This window comes from Talpa occidentalis, unplaced genomic scaffold (assembly GCF_014898055.3).
Source record: "Talpa occidentalis isolate TD23 unplaced genomic scaffold, MPIMG_talOcc4v2.1, whole genome shotgun sequence".
Classification (NCBI taxonomy): Eukaryota; Metazoa; Chordata; class Mammalia; order Eulipotyphla; family Talpidae; genus Talpa; species Talpa occidentalis.
The window spans coordinates 49,971,350-49,983,598 of NW_026555331.1; the positions used below are offsets into that span (position 1 = coordinate 49,971,350).

Consider the following 12,249-nt stretch of genomic DNA (forward strand, 5'->3'; position numbering starts at 1 on the left):
AGGGACCCTGTGCTGAAATATTTATAGCCCTGGGAATGGTAATCTTGTTTTTCAGAGTTTTAGTCCTTTGTTGGGGCCATTATTGTTGCTAGCTCTTGCACCTCCCATTCTAGGGCCTATGCTGAACTTTGTTATTAGTCCATTAAAATTCCTGACAATCAGCTTGTTTATTCTGGATCTCCTGTCTATCTCCTCTGACCTTAAGTTAAAGTAGACATTAAACATTGCTGTGGATGTATAGATTGTGTCACTATCCTTTACTTACTAGGAATACCAAGGCAACTCTTTTCAGTCATTTTTCTGTTGAACATTTTGGTTTCTAACAAGTTTAGACTGCTCCTTCATCTTGTCTTTTCCTAGGAATAATTTTTTAAAAAAAGGTTATTTAGGTTAGTTAGCCCTTCCACTCTTTGTACTGTCATTCTGACTTCAGATTTTACTCAAAATCCGCTTTTAATTTTTTACAACACTGTACCTGATATCCTGAATCCACTAAACTTAGCTTCAGTCCTCATAGCTACAAACTTTTTTTTTTTAAGATTTATTTATTTATACAAGAATTGGGGGACAGGTGCAGGGGGTAAGATGATTCACGGGAGACAGAGCCGGGAACAGAACAGGCAGACTGACGAAATACACTGCTGAGGGGAGCAGCGGGCGAGACAGGAGAGGTCTGCTGCGCCACTTTTTGTTATTTTCTGTTCCCTCAGAATATTTTACCTCTTTCATAGGTTTTTCAACTTCCACCTTATGGTGTATTATAAAGGTTCTTTGTCTTTATTGGATTTTTTAACTCACTGAGGGCAGTGTGCTACTGTGGTAAAACCTCAAATGTTTTCTGAATGAATATAGAACAAAGACTCCTGTAAATGGCTTTTTCAAAATTGTCAGAAATGATTGGAAAGCATTGCTTTCTTGCCCAATCTCTGATTTCTTTGGTGCTAATCTATTAGTTCAGCTTTTGGCCTGGCCCAAAGAAACTGAGGAATTTGAATAGGGGAAAGTTGTAGTATTTTTAAATCAGCATATGTTTTGTATTAATTAAACCAATAGATATTTGCTTGGTAATTCTGTAACTTTGGTGATTATGCGTCAATGAAAGTCTTGTTTTTCTGATGGTGGATTTTTTTTCTTAAGCTTTCAGTCCTTAATTCTTTCCTTGACAGCAAATAAACCTTAGTTCTTGCTTTGATACTAAGATTATGTGATAACTTTTTCCCTAAGCCCAAATGTATTATGACCCACAATAGTTCTCATTCCTGAAATTGTATTCCTGTGCCAAATGTTTTGTTCTTAGGGTGTGTCTGGGTGTGATTTGCGTGTAGGTCCATCTGTGTGCTTGTAAGAGAAGGAGATATGAGATGGTTATGGAGAGGGCAGAATATCTCTTGCTGTTTGCAAAATGTAAATTGGGCTTCTGGTAAGTTTTTTTTTTTTTTTAAAGATTTATTGTATTCATTTATGTATAAAAGAACTGGGGTATAGGCCAGAGATGTGGGGGTGGGTGAGAGGGTTCGCCAAAGTCAGAGGGGGAGCAAAACAGGCAGATATACTGAGATACACTGCTCAGGGGAGCATCAGGTGAGACAGGAGAGGTCTGCTATGCCTTGTGGGTCAGCTCCCCTGCTGGGGATCAAACTCATGCTGTGAACTCTTGCCTATGTGGCTGGTGACAGCTTGATAGTTCTGAGACTTTAACCCCTGCACCACCAGGAGGCCCCATGGTAAAGCCTTTTTAATCTTAAACATATTACAGAGCTTCACTTTTGATTATTTTATCTTTAAGTATATGGGTCTGTTTAGAATAATACTACCAAAACAAAAACAAAAACCCCCCACAACCCACCAAAAACTTCCTCCAGGATAAAGAAATCTGGCACAATCTTTGAAACCTTTAATTTTCAGAAGTTTGTGATGGCAGTGATAAAATACCAGAAAACAACAGAGACAATTACTGATAGTTGAAAGGATTACCCATGATCCTCAATAGCAAAAATACTGGTAATTAGGTACTACTTCTCCAGCTTTTTTTAAAGCAACTTTTCTAAAATTGGCTTCTGACTGAAAGTAACTATTTCTACTTAAAATACACTTAATTTTTTTGTCTTATTTTCGATCTTCATAAACTGGCAAAAATTAAGTTACTAGATTTTTTAAAATTCAGCAGCTCAGATTTTTGTAACTGGAAAAAAAATTGAAAGGTAAAATGCTCATTTCTTAAACTGGGAATATGGGATAGCAAATTGATTTTATAGGTCATTTGTTTACACTTCACATATTTCCTACTTGTTAGAATGAAACAAAATATATAAATATATTTTATGTTTAAGTTTATATTTTAAGTAGACTGAGTTTTGTGTTACTCTAAAAAAAAAAACTTGGTTGTTATTTTTAATGATCTTGTATTTCCAGAAATTTATACATAAAGTGGCCCAAACTATGTTTACATTAAATAGGTATTTGGGCTTGTCAAGGTGATTTGGAATCTAAGGGTTTCATTCTCACTGATGGTAATCTTTTTGTAAATAATGCTTGGAAATGCATAGGAATGTAAGTTTCCCCTGCTATCTCAATGTGGATCATTCCTATTTGAGATGATTTCCTAGGTTATTTTTTGGGACTAGGAATGCTGTTATCATTAATTTACATGGAAAAATTTTTTTTTTTTTATTTATTTATTTATTTATTTTTTTTTTTTTTTTTATAAATTTTATTGTTATATTCCCCATACAATTGCCGCCCCCCATTCTGACCCCAATCCCTCCCCTCCCGCCCCCGCCCCCTAAAAGTGTCTCTGGTTCATAGTTTTTTGTTGATTTTGATTTTCACTTTCTTATAGTTTTTCATTTTCCTGGTCCATTATTTAAGTTTTCTAGATTCCTGCTATGAGTGAGACCATCCGGTATTTTTCTTTTTCTTTTTGGCTTATTTCGCTGAGCATGATCCCTTCCAGCGCCATCCATGTTGCAGCAAATTGCATGTGTTTATCTTTTTTGAATGCTGAGTAATATTCCTACATGGAAAAATTTTTGAGCATTCCTAAACTCTCAACCTTGGAAATCAACATTGCTTTGGGAATATCTACAAAGAAGAGGGACCAGCAAGCAAATCCTAAGAACTGTAACAGAAATAGGAAGAGAACCAAGTATGGTGTAACATAATTAAAAAGGGAAAGCTCTTTGCATGAAGGATTATAAGTGGTATGTCACTGCTGCATGCCCCCAGTAGATTTGATAAGCAAGTGGCACTGAACCCTTAAGTTTGCATGGATTAAAGTTTAAGTGAATTTATTAGAGTAAGTAGTAGCAGTGGGTGTTGACTGAAACAGAGTCGTATAGTGAAAGGAAAGAAAAGAATGGATGGAGATTATAAATAAATGATTGTTTTTAAAATGGGAGAAACCTAGTTGACTAAGGGGAATGGGGAAGAGTGAAGTTATTAGAAACCAAATTGGTAATTATGAAAACAAGATCTTGGATGAGTTGATAAGACTCATGAGAGTCCAGAGGGAGATGCCAGGAGAATCTTCTTTCTTTGGGATTTAACTGAAGGACCACAGATTGATATAGGGAGGTGTGACTTCTATTTTTCTTTTAGTTATTGGCTACAAAAAAAGCATGTTGGCAGTTTGCATTCTTTCCGTATTTAGCATTTTTGCTTAGAAAGAGGCTTTTCATGAATAAATTTTGGAGAACCTTTGGATCAAATTTTGTAATGCTGGTTTGTTATTTTAAAAAAAATATTTACCAAAAGCAACTGAAGCTGGTAAATATTTTTATTTGCGTTCTAATAAAGTGGTTAGGGTAAATTCATGGTTTTAGGATACTTATCTTTATTTCCTATCTTATTTTTTTTCTTGATTGTCATTTATGAATTTTACTACTTCCTTAATGTGATAAATTGGAACTTTACACTTTTCAAAATGCTGTTTTATCTGCCGGCCCACCTCATCTTATCCTATTAATAGCAATCTAATGTAGATTCTTAATTCTAAGAAGATTAAGATACAGATTATTGTTTATTCAAAGTGGCATATATTATATACTGCTGAAAGTAGATACTGTGTTTTCTAATACATCCCTGATAGCACTTAATCTTTACGCTTAAGGTTTTGCCTTTTGCTTACACTTTGAACAAGCAAGTGACAAATCCTTTTATCCTAAATCCTACTACTCTGTTGTCATAGATCTCCGTTTAGATGTGTAGGTCAAAATTTCTACTCTTTGAGGAAAGTATTGGTCATTTTTTTCAAAACTTGATGTGTGCCAAACTCTAGCTATCATCTACGTTTTCTACATAGCATGTTTTTATGCTTTTTTTTTTTAAATAAAACTCTATTTATGCATACAGAACTGGGGTGTAGGTTGGCGGTGGAGGGGGTGAGGGGATTCACCAGAGACAGAGTGGGGAGCACAACAGGCAGATCTACTGAAATACACTGCTGAGGGGAGCAGCAGGTGAGACAGAAGGGGTCTGGTCCTCTATGTGGGTAGTTCCCTGGTGGAGGATCAGAACTCTTGCTACAGTGGCTGGCGATAGCTTGATAGCACTGAGACTTTAACCCTAAGTTTGATCCCCAGCCAGGGAACTAACCCACTTATGTGGTGCAAAAGACCTCTCCTATCTTGCCTACTGCTCCTCTTAGCATTGCGTTTCAGGAAATCCACCTGTTCTGCTCCTTACTCTTTTTCTGATGAATCATCTCACCCCCCTGCATCTCTGGCCTACACCCCAGTTCGTCTATGCAAAAATAAAAATAAAATCTTTAAAAAATAATTATTACTAGTAATAATAATAGAAATGCAGGTGACAGTTTTAAAAACTGAAAAACTATCAAATTATCAGAACTGTTCAACTGAATGGTCAAATGATTTATAGACCTCACTGTTATCTGAGGCTGTTAAAATTGAATAATCATTAATAGATTAAATAATGTTCAGTAAACATGGCATCCCTTTTTTAAAAAAAGATTTATTTATTTATGCATATAAGAGTTGGGGTGTAGGCCAGAGGTATAGGGAGGGTGAGCAGATTCACCAGAGACAGAGGGAGAGGCAGAACAGGCAGATGGACTGAAATACACATTGAGGGGAGTGGTGGGCAAGACAGGAGGGTCATCTCCTGTTTGGGGATCGAACTTGTGCTGCACTGGCTGCTGATAGCTTCATAGGGCTGAGACTTAATCCCTCGCGCAGCCAGGGAGGCCCATAAGTTATTTATTTAAAAATCTTTTATATTTATCTCCATTATATCTCATTTTCTGATCATGCCAGAGAGACATATGTCATATTCAAACTTGAGTTAATAATATTAGTACATGTTTGGACAGGCATCAATATTTTGAATTGGGGAAAATGGTACAAAACTGATTCAAATATAGTGATTACAGCTTCTAATGGGGTTATGTTTTAAATTGCTTTTACTCTTGTATATTCACTATGACTTGAGCCATCTAAAGGCTTTGAGTTTCAGAACAAGACTAAGAGTAAAATAGATGTATTTTTATTGTGTTAGTCTTTTTGTGTTCCTACATTGGTATCAAGCAGCTAATACAATGATTCTCAGAGAGGTAATACTAGATAAAGGATATATTAAATAACAACCTCTTAAATAATTTTTTCATATTACATAAATTCTCCCACGCTGTAGTAAACTCCAGTCATAGGGAAGAGCCAATCTCAAGAATTATTCCTAATGTACACTGAGGTGGAAAAAGTTTTTAGGAGCAAAACCATTCTTGTATTATGACTCATTGTAGTGTCACTCAGTTTTGTGGTATGTCCCAGTACCTTGTTATTGGTAATAGTTAATTGCAAAATTTACCAGTGATTTTCTTAGTTCAAAAAAGGGGAAATAAATTAGATTTGATTCCTATCACTGATTCACTTGTAGTCATGAGAAAAAAAAAAAAAAAGGGAAGTGCTGGTTGACTATAGAGGCCCTGAAAAGCCAAGCCAGTTCTGAAAGCATTTAATCATGTATCTTTCATGATATTTAAGGTATCAGGATCTTTTTTTACCAGGCATATAAACTCATCTCTTGAAAGAGCTCAAATTGCTATGAACTTTTCAGACTTGAACCAACAAAAGATGACACCTAGATAGAGTTTTTAGGTTTACTCTAGATGTGAGATGCTTTGAAACATTTAGGTTCTGGGCCAGTCTATTTCTGATGGATGTGGTGTTGCTCGCAACCTCAGGCTCTTTGCCTTGGAGGACAGATGTCTATATATGCTGCTTTGCAAATTAAAGGAATAAACTGCATATTTGAAGATTGAGATCATGTATCTTGGGATAGGCCAGTCATTGAGATAATAATTATTTTAATATTTAAAATTTGCTCATTTTTCAAGTAGTTCTAATACTTAAGAGTTAGGAAAAGTAAACTTACTAAGACCGTATTTCATGAATGCTTAAATGCACATTTTTTCCCACATATTAACATCTCTGAAATCAGGGTATGTCTTACTGATGATGTATCATTGTTTAATTGGCCAGAATTTTTCTTTCTTGGAAAGATATGTAACAAAATAATGGTGTATCTCTATGATTGATGTTGTTTCTTAGATTCAGAAAGCCGTGGAACATTCATTGTAATATATAGTTTTCCGATATCTGACCAATTTAGGGACAGACAAGGGTAATACTTGGTTATGAACCATTGCAACTAATTTCTCCTCTCCCTCCCTTTTTCAACATCTACTGAAGGGTAACCTAACCCAGGGACCCCAGACCCAAGGGGTACATGCTCTAAAACAGGGTCCACCCACCTGCTCTGTAAAAACAAGGAAGCAGACTCTGAGTCTGAAAGATTTTTATTTTAGTCACTGTGTATATAGAGGAGTGAGAAAAGAGAATATTCCTAATAATAGTTTCCCAGTACCACTTCCAACATTACCTGTCCCCTTGTGCAAATGCCCGGCCAAACAAGGTCAGACAGAAGTGGTGCCTCTGAGGCCCTAAAGCGTGCCACAAATCTAAGTCACCTTCTGGAGGAGAACAGCAGGAAGGGATTCTGAAGCAGACCCCAAAGGACTGAGACAAAAGGATATACCACATTAAGATAATGCCTTTGTCAGCCTTCTCATGTGTCTCTTCCATGTCTCTGCAAGTCTCTGGGTGCATGTCAGAGCTGGAAAGGGAAGAGCCTCTTTTCTTGAGTCCACTTACTTTCCATGTACATAGCTTCATCTGGCCACTCAACTCCACCTTTCTTCCTAGTAGCTAGTCCAAGGTGGCTGCATGTAAGTGGGGGCAGGGAACATGGTCCTTCCCCAAACACTTTCCCAAAGGTTTCTGGGTGCTTCTGCTTCTTTACTTACAGTAGTTAACCTCCTATTGTTTTTTTTTTTTCCCCCATTAACTTTGGTTATCTCAGTCTATAGTTGCCATTTTCACCACTGTCTGAGAAATGATTGTCTTATAAACTGCTAGATTTTCTTGTTTACTTTTGTAACACTTTTGTCTTTAAAGTTAGGAGGTGAATGTCTCTTTACATAATAGCTTTTTGTTGATTGATGCTACATAGTACATGGGCATAAAGAGTTACACTAGTTCTTCACATTCTCAAATTACCTTCACATCAAGCTCTTTGAGTCCTTCTCTAGGTTAGTGTGAAGAAAGGTGATAGTGACCATATCTAGGGCTTTTAAAACTAGTTTTCTTAGTCAGAAGACCCTTGAAGGTCCTGATTGCTTGAATCATGTCCTGCCTTTTATAGTGAATTACTGTTCCAGGAAGGATACACCTAGTTGTTGAAGTCCTTTTTCATGAAATCTGCCACTGTTTGGCCTTCCACTCTTTGTATCTTTTTAAAAATTTCATTAGTAATAACTCATGGGTAAGTTATTATTTTTAATAATGGGCTTAGTAATTACGTGTACCCAAACTTTAGACCCTGGTCTGTCTCTTTACTGTAGGGAATGTGGGTTTGCAAGGTAGTTTACTGCCTCCTAGCTAAGGCATTAGAGGATGGGTAAGATTGTCTTTTTAATGTCGTGATTCATCTCCCATGGTGCAGTTAATATCTTGGATTCAAATCTGTCATGCAGAAATGAAGAAGTCGGGGGAGATGGGTTTGTGGCAGAGGTCCTGTATTAATTATCTGTTGCTATATAACAGATTAACCTGAATTTAGTAATTTAAAATCACAAGCCTTTATAATCCCAACTGGTTCCAAGAGTCTGGAATCAGGATTAGCTGGATGTTTCTGACTTTTATAGTCTCTCTTTAGTCTGCAGGCAAAATTTTGGTCTAGGCTGCAGTCATGTAAAAGTTTGGCTGGCACTGGAGAATCTGCTTCTACATCATAAAGTGGTTATTGGAAGGAGACCAATAACCTCACCACATGGGCCTCTGAATTTAACTATTCATAATATGACAACTAGTTTCCTCCGGAGCAGGTATTCTAGAGGAAATGACTAAGATGTAAGCCATAGTCTTGGAAGTGACATACCATTATTACTGCTGTAGTCTATTGGGCACACAAACTAATTTGGGTACAGTGTGAGAGGGAACTATACAAGGATATAAATACAAGAAAGCAGAGTTAATTGGAGAGTCTCTTGGTTTAGCTACCAGGAGTTCCTTCCTTTGTGGACATGTAATAAGTAGTATCTGGTGGAGAATCAGGCCTTTTCTTTTTTTTTTAGAAAACTTTTTTTTCCCATAGTACTCTTTACCATTATGTTCAGGACACTTATGAGGAAACATTTTAAACTTGCCTTTATGTCCTTTTTTTCAGTTGGTAGCAAGGCAAATTGATCTTCCTTTATGTCCTTGATTCATGAACAGGGGTTTTTTTTTTTGTTGTTCTTTTCTGTTCTGTTTTCTTTTCTTCCTTTTCTTTCTTTCCTTCCTGTCTTTGTAAAGTTCTCACAATCTAGATAATTCCATAGCATTGTTTTCCAAAATGTGGTTGTTGGAAAACAGCTGGTTTCAGATGCTGTACCCTGAGAGGGTGCCATTATTTTTAGAAACTGTATATCATTTTCCTTGGAGTTACCATTGTGCAAGTTACTATAGCAGGAGTCTCTGAGAAGTTGTGCACTGAGGAAGTCAGTTTTGACTTGATGAATCCAGGAGTTTTTAAAATGTCAGTGATACACAACCTGTATTTGTTAACATCTGTAGGATAAGGACGCTCGCTGTTCTGACAAATTCATCACAAATGTATTTCTCCTTTATTCAAAACAAATCATATAGGCAACTTTATTTCTATATTTTGGTTAACAATTTTTTTCTTGACTTTTTTTTAAAGATTTATTTATTTATGCATCAAGAACTGAGGTACAGGCCAGGTGTGTGGGGGAAAGAGGAATTCACCAGAGACAGAGTGGGGAACAAAACAGGCAGAGTGACTGAAATACACTGCTGAGGGGAGCAGCTTGCGAGCCAGGAGAGGTCTCTGGCGCCATGTAGGTTGTTCCCTGGCTGGGCATGGAAGTGGTGCTGACTAATTTTTACTTGACTAATTTTTACTTTGTAATTACTTTGCATTTTGCAGGGCAGCTCAAGTCTGAAGTTACAAGTAGTTTATATGTTATTTGCATTGTTACTAGCAATAATGATATTTTAAGATCTGACAAAAAGTTTTCATTCTTTGCATCTTAAAAGGAACATTTACTATAAAAGTTCTATTAGAGTGACGTGTGTGTGTGTGTGTGTGTGTGTGTGTGTGTGTGTGTGTAAAAAAACTGGGGTGTAGACAGCTCTTTTTTAATGTATGCATGCAAGAACTAAGATGTAGGCCAGAGGTGTGGGGGGGTGGGTGAGAGGATTCACCAGAGACAGAGTGTGGAGCAGAACAGGTGGATTTACTGAAATACACTGCTGAGGGGAACAGCGGGCAAGACAGGAGAGGTCTGCTAAGCCATATATGCCATTTAGGTGGGTTAGCTCCCTGGCCAAGTCCAGGTTGTAGTGGTGATAGTGCTGAGAACCCCTAGGCCACCAGGGAGGCCCCCTAAAGTGATTCTTAGTAAAGAAAGAAGTGTTTTTAATCTTTAGTGGTTTTGAATGATGGAATGTTTATTTAAAGGTATGAATTGAAAAGGTCTAGAAACATTGCTGTGCTGATAGTAATGTTACACTGTCTAGAAAAAAAGAAACTAGATTTAAGCAGAGTTCTGAATAGATCCTTGCTTATTTACTTTAACCCAAGAAAAGATTCTCATTAAGAATATATAATGATGTTGCAAACAATTCTAATAACAGTTTATTTTTTAAAAAGATTTTATTTATTTTTGCATAGACGTACTGGGGTGTAGGCCAGAGCTTGAGAGGATCTCCACAGATAGAGTAGGGAACAGAACAGGCAGATCTACTGAAATACAGTGCTAAAGGGAGAAGTGGGCAAAACAGGAAAGGTCTGCTGTGCCATGTGGGATCAAGTTCAGGCTGTAGCAATAGCTGTTGGGCCTTCTCTGTGGTAGCACTGAGACTTAACCCCTATGTGCTGGTTACTTGGCTTTTAAACCCATAAATTATGGACTGTTGTGATTTTGCTTTGTTGTTTACTAAAACAGAATGATCTCTGATAGAAAAAGGAAGACTTGAACAATAAAAGTTGTACCAACAAGAATGCAGAAAATACATATTCACTTGGGTGCATCTGATACATGGAAAGAGAACATTTTCCCTCTTATATGGTGGTGTTAGATTAAATTATGTGCAGATGATCTTATTTAAGAAAACAAATATAGACTACAGTTATAAATTAAAATTATTTAAAACTTTTTCAAAAGGCTTTTCTCATGAAAAGTTACTTGTATAGTTCCTCTGGAAAGCTTGTCTGCCTGAAATAAGACACATTCGTTAAGGATTATGGAGAACTATGAGCAATAAAGGAAGAATCAACTATTAAAATCTTTAGGCACGTATAGCCTAGGCTAAGAATTTATAATCTCAGTAGCCTGGTTAAGATCCTATAGGTAACTGGCAGCTCTTCATAATCCCTTTACAGCATTGGTGGCATTCATTGGGAAGTTTGCCATCCCATCTGGTTTCTTCTAAAGCTGAACAGATGGGACAGATTAACATCTGACAGATTAGTAGGAGACGACCAAAACTAAATAGCATAAGTATGGAAAATGTTCATGGTTGTAAATTCTAAAGAATAATGGAGCTAGGGATATTTATCCTGTGTTTAGGGACCTGGTACATAAAAGAAAGGGAGGAGATTTTACTGACAGACCTGAAGGGATTATCTCATCCTAACTCTGATAAAGATGAGATGATTGGACAGAGAGGACATGTTCCTTTGATAAACCTACAACTAGATGAGAATCTCCCCAAACTACATTTTCTAGGCCATAAAAAGGGAAGCAGTGATTGCTTCTGCAAGGACATGCAGATACCTTCTTTGATCATGGAAGGAAAAGGATTTAGGCATGAACAGCAGCTTCACCTCAGCTTGTAGGAATTTAGCTGCTCTTAGTTTAAAAGTGTTTTGTATGCCAGATGGGGCATCTTGAGGAGACCAGTTTGAAAGATGTTGGTATGCTGTAATTTGGGCACCTTAACATCAGTGTTTACAAATATATTTAGAAATATTTTCATAATAGGTTGTGAATTGCAGGGCAGTAATTCAAATTTGAAAAGTAGAAATTCAAGACATATGAAAGATGTAAAGGGCTTATAAAGGAAGAAATGAGCATTTAGAGGGAATTTAATGACAAATTTCCGATTGTGTCATTTGAAGGACAATTGTTGAAAAATGCAAATTACTGTTGATATTCTTTTCTAGAAACGACTGCAGAAAGAACTGTTGGCTCTGCAAAATGACCCACCTCCCGGGATGACTTTAAATGAAAAGAGTGTTCAAAATTCAATTACACAGTATGTATTTAAATTTTAAAGTACTTATTTTTTTTATTATCAACACGAATAGTATACATTCATTATTTAAAACACATTTTCATATTTCATCCCATTCTCCTATACCATGAGATAAATATAATAAACATCTTAATTCTGTGCATTTATGTGCAGTCAATTTTGTTTGATATCATACCTGTAGTGCATAATTTGTAAACTTTATTTTCAAACTATATCTTTGGTTAGTAAGGTTTTTAAATGTTTCATGATGATGAGACAGCATTTAAAAACTTTGGTCTGACTTTTGTTTCAAAAAATTTTCATCTATAATAGAGCAATTTGGTATGAGGTTATCAGGTTTTTTAAATACACTTTTTTTTTTTTCCCTGGGACCCTCCCCTGTGGCCGGGGATCGAACTGGCACTGCAGAGGC

The 12,249-nt window shown here is 36.5% G+C and overlaps 1 protein-coding gene across 4 annotated transcripts in view; it reads left to right on the forward strand.

The window, feature by feature from the left end:
* UBE2W (ubiquitin conjugating enzyme E2 W) overlaps positions 1–12,249 on the forward strand; it is a 53,395-nt gene that overhangs the window by 13,024 nt on the left and 28,122 nt on the right. For all 4 annotated transcript variants that reach the window (XR_008550632.1, XR_008550633.1, XR_008550634.1 and 1 more), the window contains one exon: positions 11,746–11,837. Coding sequence is in view for 1 of the 4 variants with exons in the window: in XM_037505272.1 (XP_037361169.1) it covers positions 11,746–11,837 (92 nt within the window). In the remaining 3 variants the exon portion in view is untranslated. The remainder of the gene's footprint in view (positions 1–11,745; positions 11,838–12,249) is intronic.